The sequence below is a fragment of the Lissotriton helveticus genome, chromosome 2_1 (genome assembly GCF_964261635.1).
Source record: "Lissotriton helveticus chromosome 2_1, aLisHel1.1, whole genome shotgun sequence".
NCBI classification, from domain to species: Eukaryota; Metazoa; Chordata; class Amphibia; order Caudata; family Salamandridae; genus Lissotriton; species Lissotriton helveticus.
In genome coordinates, this window is record NC_136059.1 from 1,557,416,113 (window position 1) to 1,557,436,760 (window position 20,648).

The 20,648-nt window shown below is 47.1% G+C and overlaps 1 protein-coding gene across 1 annotated transcript in view; it reads right to left on the reverse strand.

Moving 5' to 3' along the window:
• Nucleotides 1-20,648, reverse strand: part of LOC144818783 (glyoxylate reductase/hydroxypyruvate reductase-like) — a 228,384-nt gene that overhangs the window by 165,784 nt on the left and 41,952 nt on the right. The window contains exon 2 of the mRNA XM_078676526.1: nucleotides 10,724-10,854. Coding sequence (XP_078532652.1) covers nucleotides 10,724-10,854 — 131 coding nt within the window. The remainder of the gene's footprint in view (nucleotides 1-10,723; nucleotides 10,855-20,648) is intronic.

The window sequence follows — 20,648 nt, forward strand, 5'->3', positions numbered from 1 at the left end:
CTTTATTCTCTTACTGCAGACACGATGTGCTTTGTTGCCTTCTTTACCCCGCCCGTTGTTGTGCAATCTTTAACCCCCCACACCCTCCCTCCCGTTGTCCGTGCCTTCTTCACCCTCTATCTGCCTGCCCTCCCTCCCTGCCACTACCTGGGATGTCTACCATTTGCAATTCAATAGGTCTCGCATTTACACACGTTTGAGCTATTGCCATTTTAAATGACAATGCCTTTTATTTGTGTTTTGGATTTTTAAAACATAAATAAAACAGATTGTCATTTACAATGCCAAAAGCTTAAACTTGCATAAATGAGAGACCTATTCCATTGCAAATGCTTGTTTTGCTCTAGGATTCACTGGTCCAGCCACAGATCGCAAACTGTAATTTTGTATGTATATGGTCAGTGAATTCACAGTAGATTAATTGATCTTAAGGAGTGAGACATATCTGGGAATCCTTAGGGTCCTTTACAATTTGCGTATCTAGATCCGCAGACTTCAAATAAGAAGAAAAATAAAAATCCCCAGTACAACTGTGCATGACTGAAGGCTGTTTTCCATGAGATACTGTCACAGAAGAGCTGGGTGCAGGGCTAAAGGCCTGCCTCTATGTTCATACTTGTGATTGCAATTGTAGTATTTCTAAAGTGCGGAAAAAAACCCAGAAGGCATCTTAGCACTGAACTGAATGGAACTGAGTGACTGGTGAAGGCCCAGAGCAGAGAGAACCAAAACAATCCAACAACTGAGATGTAGTGTTAGTTTGAGAATAATCAAATTTTGACCTGCCTACGGAATATCAGGTACGTATTTAAACTCCTGATGTTTTTCAGGATGGAATTCCACAGCCTGGCGGATGTCATTATGAGAGGGAGCTCGGGCTGGGCTGTTCCCATGAGGCACAGGGTCAAGACTGATTTGCATATGGCCATGTCTGAACTGGGGTGGCGTGGTGAGCAAAATAACGATGGATTAAATCTAGATCTGTGACTGGGGGTGAATGTTTTGCCAATGTGCAACATTCCGTCCATCATCTTGTGTGTTTTGCTGTTCACCCTATGTGGGAAGGGTATGCCCAGACGTGGGTCCCGTGCTCATTACGCCACTGGAGTCAAGCTATCCTGGCTGATGACGGCTGATAGCCAGAAACCCGTCCTAGGATGCTTGATTCCGGTCCAGGGAAGACATGGCTTGGCAGTTCGGGCTGGACTGTTCCCATGAGGCACAGGGTCAAGAATGATTTGCATATGGCCATGTCTGAACTGGGGTGGTGTGGTGAGCAAAATAACAATGGATTAAACTCATATCTGTGACTGGGGGTGAATGTTTTGCCAATGTGCAACATTCCGTCCATCATCTTGTGTGTTTTGCTGTTCGCCCTATGTGGGAAGGGTATGCCCAGACGTGGGTCCCATGCTCACTACGCCACTGGAGTCAAGCTATCCTGGCTGATAGCCAGAAACCGGTCCTATGATGCTTGATTCCGGTCCAGGGAAGACATGGCTTGGTAGATCGGGCTGGACTGTTCCCATGAGGCACAGGGTCAAGACTGATTTGCATATGGCCATGTCTGAACTGGGGTGGCGTGGTGAGCGAAATCACGATGGATTAAACCCAGATCTGTGACTGGGGGTGAAAGTTTTGCCAATGTGAAACATTCTGTCCATCATCTTGTGTGTTTGCCAATGTGCAATGTCCTAGAACAACCACCTTCCATCAACCGGCAGATCTCAGGGACCTCATAGGGTCATACCCATTAAAGGTTGTCCTGAGGTAGGATGGCCCGTGAAAGTTGAGAGACTGTAGACCAAGCAGAGGGCTTTAAAAACCACCAGCTTCTGAACTGGCAGTAAGTGTGGGGACCTCAATTCCTCCCTGACTGGATAATGGTTAGGTACCGCCAGGACCAAGCAAACTGCCACATTTTGGATGGTTTAAAGCTTGTTTAGGGAGAACTAGTTAGCATTAAAATACAGGGCATTACAGTAGTCTAAGCGAGTACTGATAAGTGCAAGGACCACTGACACCCTAAGCTCTTTCGGGAGAAATTGCTGAATTTTCTTCAAGATCTTGATAATCCAGAAGCAGGAGTTCACAATTCTATTCACCTGGGTGTCAAAAGTCAAAGTGTTATCAAAAGTCACATCCAGGTTTTTGGCTGCAGCCGCCAGGGTAGGTTCGGTACCACACATTTCTGCCCACCAGCGTCTATTCCAAATGGAACTTTCCCTTCCAAAGACCAAGATCTCGGTTTTCTCCCTATTCATTTTGAGCCATTTCTCCCTCATCAACCTGCTGATCTCCATCATGCAAGCCCTGAACCTTTAGCCATCTCTTTCCAGTCATCAGAGATATGAATGATGATCTGAGTGTCATCCACATAGGATGATACCAGAAAACCAAAAGAGCATGCCAGCTTCACCAAGGGGGCAACATATAGACTAAATAGGGTCAGGCTTAAGGAGGACCCTTGTGGGACAGCACAGGGGAGCTGGAAATGAATAGCTCTGAAGTCCCCACAGCTAACAGTGAGCATCTTGTCCAACAGGAAGGACTTCAGCAAAGCGTCATGTTCTTCAGCCCAGCCTGACGCAGTCTTTGCACCAACAGAGATGGAGATATCGTGTCAAAGGCTGGGACCAGGTCCAGCAGCACCAAGAAAGCCACACCACCCTGGTCGACTTGCCTGTAAATTAAGTTAGCGGTCGTTATAAGCGCGGACTTGCTGCTGTGATTTCTCCTTCTCCAGTTTTAAGACGGGTCAGGAGTGCTTGATCCTGGAGCAACTAGGCTAGTTTCTGGTTTATATGCTTCTCCAAGATTTTATATGGAGAAGGAAGCAGCGAAATAATGCGCACGTTTTTTAAATCAATAGAGTCTCCCTCTGTTTTTTCCTTCAGAGGGATAACAACTGCCTCCTTCCAACCCTGCGGGCAATCTCTGGACTCCAGAAGCTGAGAAGAGACCTTCTTCAGCGTCTCCGCAATCAGTCAGGGACAAGCTGCGGGACCTGGGCGGATTGGGATTGTCCGGTGAGCCTGAAGTAGCACCCCCCAACAGAGTCTTGATTTTAGAAGCAGGCAACAGGGAAAACCTGGTTAAATATCTGGGGTAATGTAGTTCGGGGGTCACACCTTCCTCAAAGAGATCCATAGCACTTTCCTCACCCTTTTGTAATTACCTGGAATGTCCACAGGCAAATTACCAGGATTATCCATAGGCACAGGGAAATCTGTAAAGATCTTCAAGATCTTATCTTTGAAGAACTCTGCAACTTTATTGCAGAAAGCCTGTGAGTTCTCCACCACCTGATGTGCGGAAGGTGCAAGAGGGCACACACAATGCAAAAAAGTTTCATAGGGATGTTAATAGCCGACCTAATCCTCTAGGAGAAATACACAGCTTTCACCTTCTTGATACCCTGTTTGTATTTGAGAATGAGATCCTTATGTTTAGTTTTCTCTTCCAATTTAGGAGCCAATTTCCAACTGCATTCCTCTCTCCTACACTGCCTTTGAAAGCTCCTTGAACTCCTCAGAAAACCACGGGGCAGAGGGTTTCCTCTTACCCTTAGGGCAGGCTTTGGCCAGAGAGGCAATCTACTCAATGGCTGACCTCACCCAATTGTTGAAATTCTTTGCCAAGGAGTCTGGACCCTTAAAATCTTTCTCTTTGAATTTTAACAGGCCATGAGTTTCCTCCAATTTCTAACACTCTTAGTGGTGCCCAACGTACTTTCCACCACATGTCCCCATCTCCCCTGTGTGCTCAAAACCTTGCCAGACTGAGATCCGACAAACTTAACTGCACTCAATCGCCGACAGTCAGAGTCTCTTGACTGGAAAAGATCCCACCCAATGTATGTCCGGCTTTGTGAGTCGGGGCATTGACTCGCTGGCTAAGGTCGAAACTGCATGAGGTTGAGTAGAGTCCTAGTAGCATGGTCACTCTCCTCTGAATGGAAATTGAACTCCCCCTGTACGGTGAGAATGCCACAGCAGATAAAGGGCTCTAGTACTTGATGCCAGTTCATAATTAACAACTTTTTGATACTTGGCGGACGATAGATCAGGAGGCCCGCCAAAATTACAGAATGTTTATTATTAATTTTGAAGTGTACCACCTCACAACCTTTGCCACCGCTGATGAAATGCTCTAGCGTGCCGCTCAGCTGTTCCCTAAAAACAATGGCCAAACTTCCACCCCTCTGAACACTCCAATCCAGTTTCACCACTGCAAAACCTGGTGGTGTAGCGACTGCAAAATCTGGGCCAGAGCCTTCCTTGGCCCATGTCTCTGTAAAAAACAGCCAGTCTACCTGCTTTGTCGCAATCAACTAGCTAGTTTCTAGACTGCGTTTTATAAGGGAACGGGCGTAAATTAATGCACATTTGGCCTCTTCTGGCTTTTTTACTCCCCAAAATCCTCTTCTTCACCGTTTTTAGGGGGTGCCTCCTCCATGGCCACCATCACCTCAAACTTATACCTCCCAGCAGTCCAATTGCACAAAGAGCAAAACCAATGTCCCGTCATACCAGGGCCTACCACTTCCCCTCCTTCACACCTCACCATCTGTTCCGGATTCATAGGGTCAGCCTCGTATGGCTAAGCCGATGTTTAGCTGTACTCAAACCGGCAGCATCCCTAGCCACGTCCAGGCGCGGATGGGTGCAGACAGGCTTGCCTTAGGCTCATCTTCAATGCCCTAGTGGGGCTTACTGCACGTCCCTGAGGTCGGTACAAACAGCAAGAAGAAGCGTCAAACAAATAGAATGCTTCTCTCTGTGGAACATAGTGGCAAACAAAGATGCCTGCCAGAGAAAAACGATAGTATCAACAGAAGAGTAAAAACGGGTTCTAACAGTCGCTAATCCAATGCTGCCCCAAAATGCAATTTAAAGGACAATAGCCCATGTAATAAAAAGCAGATGCAAAACATTGGATAAAAACTAAATACAATTCTAGTCTGCGCTGGCCGACACCGCAGAGTCACCAGCCTGACTGTGCATGGCCTAAAGTTGTGCACAGTTGACTATGTCCAACCTGAGGGTGAGCACAGGGTATGGTTACAGGCCGGACTGTGTGACCAGTTTCCACAGCAAAGAGTTCATGGTAGTGCATAGTGGGTTATGACCTTACAATTTTGGTTGAAGGTAGTTGCTGAAAGCCAAGCCATGCAGTCAATCCCTGCAGCACAGTGGGTAATGTTCGGACAAGAACTGGGGCAGAGTTTGGCCAACGGCTAGACTCTGCGGCCCACCCGCACTCTTCACACCTTTCAGAAATGAGCAATTTGGTAATGTCCACCTAATGCTGGGTCCTGGTCCCAGGCCCATGAACGCATGAGTGCTGGGTGCTGGCTCTACAGCCAACCCCTGCTGTGCACATCCAATCACAAGTGAGTTAGATGCAGGGCCTGGATAAAGCCCAGATCTTTCTGCCAACTCTTGCGGACTCTGAGGCACACGGTCTTTAGCCCTGAGCAGTTAAACTCTGCTGTGCATAGCCTTTGTCTTTGTGCCGTGACCGGTGTCTATATGTGGACTTTGCATAGGTCCTGGCCAAATGCCAGCCCTCACTGAGCATGGCTAAACGAGGTGCGCTATGGGCTATCACTTCATGGGTGCTATCACCTCTGCTGTGCAAAGCCAAAGGATGTAAAGCGTGGGCTATGTCCACACTGGAAGAAGGCCCAGTGGCACGCACCTTGTGCATATGGATGAAGGACATTTGCAATGGACAGTGCTCACATGGGGTATAGGCACAGGTTCTTGCCAAGGGTTAGACTATGTGGGATGCACATTAGAACACTGTGCACGTTGGGCTGTGTCCACATAGGTACAAGGTGCAAGACCTGGTTGAATCCATTCCCTGTAGCCAATTCTCCTGCTGAAAAGAGCTGAAAGCGATGACCAAATTGGGCTGGGTGCAGAACTTGGAAGAAAACGAGGAACTGTGACCAACCCCTGCACTGTGTGCTGTGTTAGCACAGGGACTAGGTCCAGGGTTTGGCAGAAGACAGGCCCTGGGCTCACTCGCTGCTGCACAAACCCAAGGATACTCTTCAGTAGGTTGTGTTGATATGAGGGCCTGACATTTGCTTATCTTCTGCTGTGCAAGGCCAACGGCCATGTTTGGTTCCAGAGTTTGGTGCACTACTGCCAACCTAGGGTCGTAAACACTGATCTTAGACGGGATAGGGGTTGCCATCTTACTCAAATAGGCCTCTTCAAGAAACTATGCCACCAAGTCCCACTGCTACTTATATTCTGTTATGCAAAGAATGTGCTGGGAACATAAATTGTTCTGTTCTCCACAACTAATATATTTGCCGTACACCAGCAGGTTTCTAGATTTAGATCAACAAAAAAACCCGGGTGAACTTGCTATTATGATCAGCACATCACTATTGCATTTTTCCCATAGTAATAGTTTTTCCAATAACACACAAAAGTGCTCAATTTAGGAGTGCTCAACTGGTCGGATACTTATTCACCCTTAAGCAATTTTCGTCACGATAATCTGCCCACAGAAGGTGTGGTAGAGTTTCATGAACCATACATAGAAACAATTCAACCAGTGCACATCCCTACTAGTTACTTTTCTCCAATTAGATTACAATTCGATCACTTCAATAGTTCACTTTGCTTCAGGTCCACATAAATATTACGATAGTACACAGTCCATGAGTGCTTGAAAGTTCTTATTTATTGATTATTATCTTGCCACATCGTCACAGCCAACGGCTGTGACGATGTGGCAAGATAATAATCAATAAATAAGAACTTTCAAGCACTCATGGACTGTGTACTATCGTAATATTTATGTGGACCTGAAGCAAAGTGAACTATTGAAGTGATCGAATTGTAATCTAATTGGAGAAAAGTAACTAGTAGGGATGTGCACTGGTTGAATTGTTTCTATGTAAGGTTTCTAGATTTAGTTCAGACCCACCATAAATTACCTTCACTAAATTAAAGGGGGAAAAAAGCTGGTAAGTACCATGAAATAATGATTTTGGGGCGAAAAGAACCAAAATATGCTGCTTTTCCTCGCTATTATGGGAAATATTGTAATATATGCAATTTATCACACCCAATTAATGCTATCCTGGGGGGTTAGATTTTCTCAGGTGTAATAAACAGCATATTACCCTCGGAGGCACTCCTACTTAAAGCCTTAGTGTCCATCTTCAGGTACCCACTGAACTAGAAGATTCTGGTCAGAACCATGTCTGGCAGTGGCGGCTCCTCTGCAATGGCGGAGGAGCGTCGCCTACTGCCTGGCTCAGTGTCAGCAAATGTAATATAAACCGATGTTCTTGCATCATTTAATTTTGCATTTGCCGGCTATTAGCCAGCGTTGTTGGGAGGGGCGGGCCGAGGTATGGGAGGGGGGAGGAGGAGTGCTACGTGCACTCAACTCCCTAAGTGCTCCTGTGTTTTTGGGAGTGGTGAGCCGAGGCATGGAAGGGAGAAGGAGGAGTGCTACGTGCACTCCACTCCGTAACTGTTCCTGTGTGTTTGGCCGGCCGTCTCAGGCTGACCAAAACACACATGCGCACTTAGGTTTTCTCCAGTCCAGCTGCAGTGAGCAGCCGGGATGGAGAAACCCTCACAGACTGCCTGGTCTGAGCAGGGCGTCGTTCCTTCCCGCTTAGACCAATCACAGCACTGCTCTGCAGAGCAGGGACTGGACAGGGAGTCTGTCCCATGGGCTGCTAGGACCAGGCAGGAAGAGGAGAGGCGGCGCAACGAGGTGCGATGCTATAGGCGGCCGGTTGCAAAAAGTATGTTGTATTTTCATATTGTATTTCTAACCGTGCAACGCCTCCCGTGTTAACCCTGCCACCCCACCACCCTTTGTTTATGGCAGCCGCCGCTGATGTCTGGACATGGAATACTGAGCTGGAGTTCCCAGCAAGCGTGAGTGGTATTGTTACATGGCAGCATTAATTCAAACAAAATGGTGTACAGAATACATGCAAGAGTATTCATAAGAATATGGAGCTTTCAAGCAAAGAGATTTAAAACAAATGGATATGGACATAAATGTAATTATCGAAGTAAACTGTTTATACGGTGCTTAAGGTATTAAAAAAAAATATGTGCAGTGGGGCCAAAGTATTTTGTAGGAGCTCTTCGCTGGCGCTACCAAACGCTGGAGCTGTTGAATACCAGGATGGTCCAGGCTTGATTCCACCTCATGCCTTTTTCTTCCACGACCCCATACTTTCTGTCTCTGTCTCACGTGTAGGATCTTTTACATGCCTGTTTTTTTAGGTTGAGCATTTAAGACCTCTTTTATATACTTTAGTATATACTTATATGTGTATGTACTTTGTGGGCACTGGAGATCAGCCCTAGGACTTGTCTGCTTCCGCTTAGGGACTTTTTTTCTGTTGAACTGCCTCTATTTAACTGTCTTGGTAGAAAAAGACCAGTGGAGATCCGTAAAATACCAGAATGCCTTTCTGCTTGTTCAACTGCCTCTATTTAACTGCCTTGATAGAAAACGATCAGTAGAGGTCAATAAAATACCAGAATTGCTTTCTGCTGAGGGACTTTCTTTTTTTCTTTTTCTGGCAACTGCCTCTATTTAACTTTCTTGATAGAATACAACCAGCAGAGGTCAGTAAAATACCAGAACCACTTCAGCATTCTCTAGATTCGAGTCCATAGAAATTGTCTTCCACGAGCACCGGTAGACAATACTATTTTTTTTTTATCTTGTATTTTCATTGATATGACCACCAAAGGCTCTGATTTTATATTAAAAACAGGGTTTTGGACTATTCCATTTCCAGCCGAAAGGCAGTAGCAGCTCCTCGAGGGAGTGCAGAGGCAAGTGAGGCTGGGGAGGGGCATGGTGGGTGGTAGTAAATGCCGGCATACGGACGAACGGAGGTAAGTAAATAAATAAATAAAACAAATTACTTTGCGTGCGTTGCATTGCAGAATGCAATGCAGCGCGAGCAATGTAATTAGTTTTATTTATTTACTTACCTCCGTTCGGCCGTATGCCGGAGTTTACTACCGCCCGCCCCACGCAAAACAACAGTTGATGGATAGAATGCAGAACAATGTCATGCATTCACCCCAGTACAGAGATCTGGGCCTAAATCCATCGTTTTTTTGTACTCCACACCACCCCAGTTCAGACATGGCCATATGCAAATCAGCCTTGACCCTGTGCCTCATGGGAACAGTCCAGCCCGAACTGCCAAGCCATGTTTTTCCTGGACCGAAATCAAGCATCCTAGGACCGGTTTCTGGCTATCAGCCGTCTTCAGCCAGGATAGCTTGATTCCAGTGGTGTGGAGAGCATGGGACTCACGTCTGAGCATACCCAACCCACTCGGGGTGACAAATGCAAAACAACAGTTGATGGACATAATGCAGAACAATGTCATACATTCACCCCAGTACAGAGATCTGGGCCTAAATCCATTGTTTTTTTGCACTTTGCGTGCGTTGCATTGCAGCGATGCAATGCAGCGCGCGCAATGTAATTAGTTTTATTTATTTATTTACTTACCTCCGTTCGGCCGTATGCCGGAGTTTACTACCGCCCACCCTGCCCCTCCCCCGCCCCACAGCACTCCCTCGAGGAGCCGCCACTGCTGAAAGGCAATATTTCTCTCCATGTGTTCCCATACCTGGCATGTCTGTGTCACGCAGTTTGGTGCTTACTTTCTCTCCATGTTAAAGAACAGTAGAAGTTTCAGCACCCAAGCTAATGTGCTTCATAGCTAAATACATATAAGGTCCCAAAGGCGAGACCGATTGCATTGCAAATGCTTGTTTTCCCTTTGTCACTGTTTTCCTATATTGCTCTTTCTTTCTTCCTTCTTGTTTCTCCTAGAACCAATGGGCTTATCATAAATTGTTTACGGAGTGGAGATCAACCCTTCTGACATGATCTATTTATAAATTCACTTGAGCTCTCATTGCTAGTCTCCATACTAATACGATTTCAAGGATGAGGGACTATTTCCACCATTCTAGAGTGACTGTTGCCAATGCAACCCACTACCACTTGTTATTCAGGGGACTAATGCATTTGGGAAAAGTTTTACATCTTCTCACAATTGTAAAAAACAGCACTTTTGTAAGGTGAGGGTGAAACATGGATAAATAAAGCTGTCAATAAGCCCTCAATCGAGCTATCTTTGTTAAATAAAAGATCCTTTCAAAGTACTATTATTATTATTATTATTATTATTATTTTTATTATTATGCAGATTGAAGCATAGACCTTGTGAGAAATTCCACATGCTAAGTATCCCCTGGAATCTTTACAGCGTTTCCGCCTATTCTTTTTATTACGATTTTTTGTTTTCTAAGGAGCACCGCATATTTTTGGAGTTAGGTGACTTTTCTAAAGAGTATGTTTGCCCCAGAGTTGAGTCCGAGACTAGGACAGCATTCTATCAGAAGGCCTCAAGGCAATGGATGTGAGCTGAGACATCAGGCCACCCGATGGACAGTGTTAAGAAAAATATCAACTTGGCGTAAATAGCGAGGCCTAAATATCGTTTTGAAAAATATTGCTTCAGGGCGTGTAAATGATTTTTATTACCTCGAAAGGGGCGAAACAATACTTATGGCGCAATTTGTTTTGTCAGACGACGTTTAGGCAACGATATTCTGTTACCAATCCCACATGATCGAACAAACGGGAAAAATACATTTCGAAAATATTTTCCTGGGTTTTGATACTGTACCTGCTGCTCTCAAAAGCTCCTCATCAATCTTCTCTGTCAGGAGACAGTATAGACCCTTCGCCCCAGCAACCTTTTTGAGCAGCTCTTCGCGTGGCACAGGATCATCAGAGTCCCACTGGTCGATTTCACATCTGCAAGGCAAGCAGATAGCTGCATTTTGTTACCACGCCACGTTTTATTATTGCTACAAACACTACGGTTTGAACTTTAATTAAAAAAAATACAATAATAACCCTGCTTAATATGCGATATATAAATTACTAATTGGTATTGCCCAGCCCCACCTGCAGTTATTTATTTTCTGGTACAGCCTACAGCACCCAGGTCATTCAAATTATTCTAAGGCATAGTGCGCACGCGCAGACTGCATGTTTGTGTGTATTTGCAGCTGCCCGAGGCCACCGCAGGGGGCCACTCAAGAGGGCGGCCCTTTAATACCATTGGGCTTACCTCCCCCCTTACCCCCCCTTGTCCACCAAAGGGGGGGATGGCTCAGGGAGGAGTCAACTCGGGGGTCGAGGGCGTGCTACGTCACGTCCGGTGCACCAGGCAGGGCAAGGGGTACTTAGGTCCCCTCGCCATGTTTTCTGCCTTTTGGTGCACCGGACGCGCCGTGGATGCCTGGGGGGCGGACACGCTGTCTCCCACCCTACCGCTTTCCCAGCGTAAAGTGACGTGGCATGAACTTTTTAATGTTTCATTTTATCGTTGCAGGTGGAGTTACAGGGCGATCTGGAAGCATATGGGTACAGAAGGGTACCTCAGCGTGGCACATAGGGGTGCCAGAGCCTAACCCCAGGGGCTTCATGGGATGTTCCTGGAACCTGTGTCGGCGCCCCATTAGTCCTTCGGGCGGTTGTGGGCCTGAGCAACCGGGGGCTTGCCTAGCTACGCTCCGCCCCGAAAGGGACGTGAGTATAAGGGAACAATGGTCATGTGATCCTGGAAGGGCATTACCAGAAGGGGCAGTACATAGGTGGTTCGCCACGGTGCTGCTTGGCTCATCAGGCGGGTAGGTGCGAGAATGCTGCCTGGCCTTGGATCGCCCGTAAGCTAACGCACAAGATTACATAACGTTGTATGTAATAAACCTGCAGCAGTTTTTCCCAAGTTAATACTTGTGTGGCGTGTATTTATTTGCGGGATGCATGCTAAGTTGAGGGGAGGGGGTCCTGTTGCCATGATGGTACTATGTTGAGTACTCCGTTTTATGATATACACTATTAGTGACTTGAGCCTGGCCTCTCTGATCGCTTCTCAGGCCACACACAGTTAGACTCTGAAGCAACAGCATTGACAAAGCCAATAGTTCTCGCCTTTGGGACCTATAGGCCTCGCCAATGCTTTTTAGCTATGCTACACAGCATCGCTTATGCTGTGCCGCATGGCATTGAAAAAAGAATACAAAGAAAAGGTCTGATAACATTTTAACAGGAAACTGGGTTAGGAATATAAGACGAAGCACAGAGATCCTCATGGACCAGACCAGCTATAAAGAGAGTGGTGGCCGATGGGGTAAAATAAACATGGGGAGAGAGAGCAATATAGGCGCATGGAAACAAAATTGTTCAGGAGGCCTGTGTCTCTTCATTATTAATACATTTTTGCAATAAAAAAAGCACAAACCCCAAAAAGTGTAAAAATGATATAAAAAACAACTGCAATTCAAAAAATTAAAGTGTGGGTCAGTACATTAAAACACATATCCTGCAAGCAGTGACTTCCATAAGGCATCGGAGCTTTGGAAGCAATGAGGAATTCCATGCCAGTAGTGGCTTAATGAAACTTGAGAGGCCCCGCCTGCAAGGTACCCGGTCCATGGAGGGGCCCTCCTACAGATTTAATGAGAAACTCTTAGGTAAGGATACTGTGCTGAGGGGGTCCCTGGAGCTTTGGGGGGCCTACCGTGCTGCACGGGCAGTGGGCATGGCACAAGTCCTAAAAAAAGAAGAGCGGGGACGCTGTCACCGGAAGTGACGTCATGACAGGAAGTGATGTCACGAAAGGTGGCTTGTACCATTGAGCTCATTGCCTCCCCGTATGTTTCCAAACCCGATAGAGACGGCTCCCAAGAGGTGCACCGCCCCAACTCCTTTCAAATGCCCACCTGCTCGTGGAATGTGCCCGCCTTACCTCTGCATCCTCTCTGGGACAAGATCGGAGCTCACTGCGTGCTGTGAGCTCCGATCTCGTTCCAGAGAGGCCAAACAGTGAAGTCCACCTGTTTAGCAGGGGGGATGGTCCCCCCCGGTAAAATAAGTGGGGGGATGCCGTCCACCCGCTTGGTACCCCGACTCGAGCCCTGTCTGTGGGGCCTAGGTTACACCACTGCATGACAGACTCAATTCAGTTCAAAGCACCAAACACTGTAAAATTGCACAGGGGCTATGTTTGAGTCTCCGCATTGGCTCAACTTCCTGAGATTGTGAGCATAAAACCTAATGACCCCTGCTTAAACTAAAATAAAACAACACATGAATGTAACATTGTTTAAAGTGTCCGGGTTCATAATTAAAAAAATAAAGAAACATCAAGGTAATGTATCTGGAGCCAGGTGCGCAACGCCCGTTGGGCTCAAAGGGCCTCAGCCCCCCACACATCTGTGTGGCAGCACGGGCTGAGATAGCTTCCCGGGCACACACACAGCTGCAGTGCCTCACCCAGTACTTCACAGGTCTTTAAAAGCACATTTACATGTTAACGAGGCTTTGTTGTGTTTTCACCCCTTCTTAGAGCCCCTGCATCTCCACTCTGACTAGTGCTGGAAGAATTAGCGCCCCCCCCCCCCCCGAAATTTGGCTCTAGTTGTGCCTCTGTCTGGAGCTCATCTTAAGAGCTTCAATACCTTCCGGTCCAGTTCATGCTAGAGGGGAAAAAAGAGCCAGGCACAAGGGGGAGTGGGAGGTGGAAAAAAGAAATAGTACCTTAATCATAGCACGAGGAGCAGACGGCCACTAATTAAGTTTAATTAATCAGTGCTTCGTCCATGCTCCACCTAGAGGAATGGAACTGTTGCATGACCTGTGCTGTCCTACTAAAAAGTAGAAAAGAAGAGTGAAGATGTTGCCAACCAATAGTAAGTAATGGGCGGGCTCCAAGCCCTTCACTGTATACAATAACCCACGCAGCACCAGTGCATGGGTGCGGTTAGGCGAGTCCTAAAAATGGGTAGGAATACTTTAGTGCAGTCACCCTCCTGAAGCTTCTAGAGAGCTCTGAGTCCATGGCCCAGAATATGCTGCGAAAGCCTGGCTTCATGTAATCTACACCAACGTCCCAGGACTCAATCACCCCCTGTGATATCGAGTGAACCCCTATTACTTCTTGTGTCTTCAGTATCAGTCATTTTCTGGCAATTGTTGAGACATAAGCCTAACCTCCACCCTGCTCATAACCTTTGTTATGAGAATCTGTCATGTCGTCGCACACAGGTAGGAGCAAACCGTGGCCAAGGTGTTTGCTGGCTCACTCTTAATGCAGTTTGACTAGTCACTGGCTGCAGTTTTATCTGCATAAATACAACTGGGTGGGGTTTCAATGTAATAGGACAGTTTCTAGCAGAAAATACAGAACATCTGCCAAAAAGAGGCTGATGTCCCTCCTGCTCTATTTAGAGTCCAGACATGGTAATGTACTCTAAAGTACGGCGGACGGACAGCCACCCATCTTCGGCGGATGTCCTGCACAACCAAATTCGAAATCAGGCATAAAGTAATTTGTGAGCATGCACAATATAAAATGTGTTACACTATTTCTTCCCAGAGTGGTTACCTTAAAGAGTGTGGGTACTGAAAGGAAAATGATGGCAGAAACTGAGATCCTAAGATACAGGCGCCAAAGCATCGTGATTGGTCTAAATGCCATGGTACTGTGCTCAGTCAGGTAATGGGAGCTTGGGAATGTTCTCCACCAGCTGTATTGCACAGCGTGCATGACTGTTTGGCCGACCCAAGATGGCTGGCCAAACTGTCATGCGCACTTAGAGAATGCCACCAATCCTCCCCCTTGCTCTGGCCAGCCCCGCCCCTCATGAAACTGAGCCTCTGCAGTGGGAAAAATAAAATTATAATAATGTTGCATTATTTTCATTTTATTTTTCCTTTTGAACTGCCCGGAGAGCAGTAGGATGACACTCCTCCGCCTTACCGCCTTAGCGGAGGAGCTGCCACTGATTTAATTTGGTTCTTTTTGTGGGTGGGTTGTGGGCTGTGGGAAGGATTTTACTGCTTAGGCTCATCCCCTGACTTTGTGGCAACCTTTTCTCAGCTGTGCATGAATATCCAATCCAGAAAACCATGAGGGACTAATATCGTAGATAAAATATTGATGGACAAAATATAAAAATGTAAGTATACATACATTTTGTATTCCTAACTCTTCATCTAAGTACCTTGACTATATATATATAAATATATATAAAGAAAAGATGTGCCACGCCCTGGATCCGGAAAAACTGCATTTATTATCAATAGCGCAGACAGAAGAAGACGTGAGGGCCCTGACGCGTTTCGACAAACTGTCTTTTTCACAGGTATGGCATCACTTGTGCAGTGTCCCAGGTGATTTAGATAGCGTACGAGTCATAGAAGTATATATATATATATATATATATTTATTACCTACTTGAGATAACCAGTAGGTAGTTATAGTTAGGACCAACGTTTCCATAGGAAAAGCATTTTTTGTTTTTGCCAATAACTTTGGCACCGTTTGACGAATCGCCACAAGCGGGGCCTAGAAAAAGGGGGGTCCCAAAATGCGTTTTCCCAATGTTAAGTCCATGGGGATTTTTCATTTTTTGAACAAGACTACAGCCCAAACTGCTGAACAGTAATACACCAAATTTTTCAGAAAGATAGATGTTTGTCCAGAACGTGTGCTTTTTGTGATTAGGTGTAAATCTGTTCAGTAGTTTTTCAGATATCTAAATTGAAAAATATAGATATCTGGGGCCGCAATTCCTTGCAGTGGAACCTACTAAAATTTGATTGGTTGCTTATACTTCAACCAGGAAGTGTTGCAGCCATCTTGGGACTCGGCTGAGTGTGTATGTATGCATGTGTGTACATTACCTACTGCCGGTTGTCACTAAGTAATTATCGTTAGGACCTAGATTCCGTAGGAAAAGCATTTTTTGATTTGCTAATAACTTTGGCACCGTCTGACAAATCTTCACAAAATTTTCAGAACTAGTATGCACCATCAAGCTGCTGTCTTGTAGGTTTCGAGGTGAATCATCAAGCGGGGGTAGAGAAAAAGGGGGGATCCCAAAAAACGTTTTCCCCATGCAATGTCCCATAGGGATTTTAGATACGAATCCAGCCCGAACCACTGAACGGAATTACACCAAATTTGGCCGAAAGCTAAATCTGGGCCAAGAAAGAGTGCTTTTAGTGAATTAGTGTAAATCCGTTCAATAGTTTCTGAGATACAAAAGGAAAAATACATTTGTAAATCTAGAAGTGTGGATGGACCCTCTGAGAATCCAACAGATCTCATGCTGAGATCGGATTGGCTGCCAACATTTCAACCAGGAAGTATTGGCAGCAATTTTGGGACTAGGACTCAGCTGAGTCCCTAAAAAGTTTTTTAAATAAAGAAAAGTGGGAGGGTAGGAAAACCCTAAACCCCTAGGCCGGGTGCGGGGGTACCCCAGGGACCCCATCTGGGCCAAAAAGCATTTTTTCTAAAACAAATCTGCAGCAAAAATCGTGGCAGATCGACAAATTTGCATGAAGATTTTTCAAAAAACAATTTGTATCTCATGTGCTTCTTTGTATTTCAGCCCCTGGTTGGGCCAGGTCCCAGGGGCATATTTCTATAGATATTATGGGGAGGGTGGGCCTGGCCACAGTCCCGGGGCCAGGCCAATGTGAAAATATTAAAGGGGGGGGTGACCATCCCCCATCTGTAAGACTTTTACGGCCTTGGGGACCACCACCTTCCTAGGGCCATGCCGATTGAAGATAAAGGTGGCGGGGGCTGGCCTGGCGCCCCCCACTTCCCTGTCTGTTTTTGACCCCGGGGACCACCACCTCCCCAGGGTAGTCCCTAAAATAATAAAAGATGGGGGGCGCGCAGTCCTCCTCCTGGAGCCATTAATGGCTCTGGGGACCGCCACCCCTCAGGGCAGACTTCATATGTCTTTAGGTGCCCACCCTCGGAACATAGATGTTTGCTTTTGCTTGCCGGGAGTTTTGACAGCTCTTGCCAAGCCAGCGCAAACAGTAAGTCTGCTCCCAGTGAGCAGGAGCAGGGTATTGCTCCCGCCAGCTGAGAGCAGACTTTCATTTGTATTCCTGGCCGCTGTCAAGCAAGCAGGAAAACACATGTAAGTATTGCTCCTGCATGCAGGGAGCAGCATTTTTGGTTGGAGGGAGGAGGGGGGCCGGTGAGGACCACAGGGGCATTAAGGCTCCCTCCGCAGTCCCCAACACTGCACCCTGAGTGATCTGGGTGGGGTAAGGGCACCCAGCGTCAAGTGGGTGGGCCCCATGGGATTGATTACTCAGGGCCAAAATTGGCCCCATCCTTCCCCATGAATGCCTCCTGATTTATTGGAGTGCAGTATGTAGTGACTGTGACAAGTGGGTTCTTTCTTGCCCTCTCCTGGTGAGAGCAGAGTCCATGGTTCTCCCTTTAAATTACTACAAGTATGCAAAAGTGCAAAATCATCCGGAAGCGTTGCCTGTTTGGCCGAGCTCCATCCACCTTAGTAGTATGCAATGATCTTGATAGGCAGGTTACCAAACGTTTCCCCTGTGTGTTTCCTGCTGATTTTGGCTATGCCTTCTTGATTACAAAGAATATGAGTACGTCTCCACCAAACAGAAACACACCTACTATATATAGTAAAGAGAAAGTACCCTTGTTTGGTAAAGATTCACCTCTTTGAAGTCTTGTTTTCTTCTCTATAGGAAGAGTCATGTTATCACAGATTTCTGGAAAAAGGAGCACAAGGAACAATAACATTGCTGAAACGCACACAAGGTCACTGGAGACATTTCCTCATGGTCCATTACGTAACTGCAGTGTAGAATATGTACTAGACATTCACCCAACGAGTTAGCAGTTACTAATTAACCAGCAGAAAATACTCTAGTTGGGTAGATATTTTGTTCAAAACTGCGGACTTTTGTTTGATAAAGGGGCAGGTGAAGTTCTGTTCTGGCCCAGTCATTCACACAGCTACTGACACACCCACACAGACACTCAGACACCCAGTCACACACTCATTCTGCCACTCTCATATCCACTCACAGACCCACACAGCCACTTACACACCCACCCACACACCCACAAAACCATTCACACACTCACTCAGAGATCCATCCAGCCCCTACACAACCACTCACACATATACATAACCTCGCACACCCCCACTAACAGACCCATACAGCCACAAAACCCTACACACACCCACTTGCAGACCCATACAGCCACTCACATACCCACTCACAGACCCATACAGCCACTCACACACCTACTCACAGACCCATACAGCCACTCACACACCTACTCACACACCTACACAGCCATTCACAATCCCACACAGCTACTCACACACCCACTCGGAGAGCCATAAAGCTACTCGCACACCCAGTCACTGACTCATAAATCCTCTCACACACCCACTCACACACCCTCAAAATTACTCACACACTCAGTCATACATGCATACAGATACTTACAGACCCATACAGCCACTCACAAACCCAGTCACTGACCCATACAGCCACTCACACACCCACTAACAGACCCTTACAGCCACTCACACACCGACTCACAGACCCATTAAGCCACTCACACACCCACTCACCAACCTATACAGCCACTCACACATCCACTCTCCAAGTATACAGGTTACAGTTAGGATATAGAATTTTAAAAACCTTCAAAATTCACTAAAAACCCAAAGGTCACAAGGATGTTATAGTTAGGAATTAACATGAAAAAAACATAGAACTACACTAAAAAAACAAAGGTTACGGGGACGTTATAGTTAGGCTCAGATTTCACACGCACAAAACCATAAAACTTCAGCAATTATAGTTCCCTGAGCAAACTATAGCTGACGCCCCCGCAATGCACTGCTTAAGACCGCACATATTACATCTCTCATGACATTGTAAGTGACATCTCAAATGACATCACTGAATACATCATTGATTACATCATCCATTGAGTGTGTTTCGTACACATTTCTGAGACTTAAAGATAGATACTAAGCTACTGCATAAGTTAAATTACTATGCTCTATGTTCTAGTAAGGAGTGATACTATTTCTAACATATGTCATCTGAGTAGCTGTGTGACTGTCTGTGACTGCGTCCAGGTCCTGAGACCAACTCTTGTGAAGGCAGCCAACCCCACACTGCACACAACCTTCGGTGGTGCTCAGTGAGGGGTTGACCACAAGGCCTTTTTTAAAGGGGATGGGAGGCATGTGACCCCTTCCCCATTAGGCTCTGGTGGGGACCACATCCTCCAGGGATTTTTTTTCTAAAGGAGAGGGGGGCAGTGTGGCCCCCTTCCCAATCCTCATTAGGTCCTGGAGACCCCATTTCCCAGGGCAGTTGTTTTTTAGTAAAGGGGAGGGAGTCTTTGTGATTACTCTCCTCAAGGCTTGTTAGGCCCTGGTGCCCATGCCCCAGGGGCCCCTCTTTTACAAATAGGGGCATGTGTGGCCCCCCTCCCCAGGCCGATTTTGGTTTTGGGCACACCCTTCCCTGAGTCCTGGAATGGTTATCATGGAGAGGGGGGCACATGGACCCCTTCCCAGGCTGATTTCGGACCCAGGGACCCCATCCTCCAGGACCGGTGTTGTTATCAGGAAGAGGGGGGCACCCACCCCCCAGGCCGCTTTTGACCCAGGGACTCTATTGCCAGGGGGCCCAGCATGCTTTTTAGAGGGAGGGGGCATGCGGGCCCCTCTCCAGACCAATTTCAGCCCCAGGGCACGCGTTATTATCAGGAGGAGATGGCATGCGGTTCCACTCCAAGGATGATTTCTGCCCCAGGGACCCTATCCCCCGGGGCCTAGCGTACTTGTTTGGGAGGGGATACAGCCCCTCTCTCCGGGCCGATATTAGCTCTAGGGACCTCATCCCACGGGCGCTGACGCTTTAAAGGTAGGTGCCCTGATGCCCACCCAGGGCTCCCACCATACATTCATTGGGGCAGCGGAGGAGCCCCGAGGTCCCAACCAGCCCCCACATACAGCAGGAGCCAGCACTGTTCCCTAATGCTGTTCCCTGTGGGCAGGAGCAATATTTTGAAAATGCTCCAGCTAAATGAGAGCAAACACAAGTTTCTTTGCCCACAAAGCTGGGGGCAGGGAAACCAATATGTCCTGGGGGTGTGCTATTGTGAACATAGCATCTGAACTGGCCCGGGGGGATGGAGTCCCATTAATGGTGCAGGGAGGGGTGCTGTGGGACCCCCCTCCCTTAAACTAATAGGGTGTGGGCTTCCAAGGACATTTAGTGGCTCAAGGAGGATGCATCATCCCCATTTAAAATAAATTTGGCCCTGAGGATGAGCTCTCTGGGACCTGTTGTGGTTCGGTAAGGGGGAGCCATGTGGCCCTTCCCATGCAAATTATCTTCAGCCCCAGAGGTGGACTCCTCTGGGTCTCTCGAGGCTCTGGGAGGGGCCACATCCCCCCTTCCCATACAGAATATGCTTGGCCTGGGAGTGGACTCCGCTGGGCCTCTGGTGGCTCAGGGAGGAGGAGATGCATATCCACCGTACCAAAACACATTATGGTAAGGCCTGGGGTGGGCTCCCCGGGGCCTCTGATTGTACCGAGAGAGGGCCCCATGTCCCCTGCCCATAAACACTGGTATGGCTCCTGGGGTGGGCTCCCGGGTCCTCTGGGTGCTCAGGAAGGAAGGCCACGCAGCTCCCTCCTCATTCTAAATTT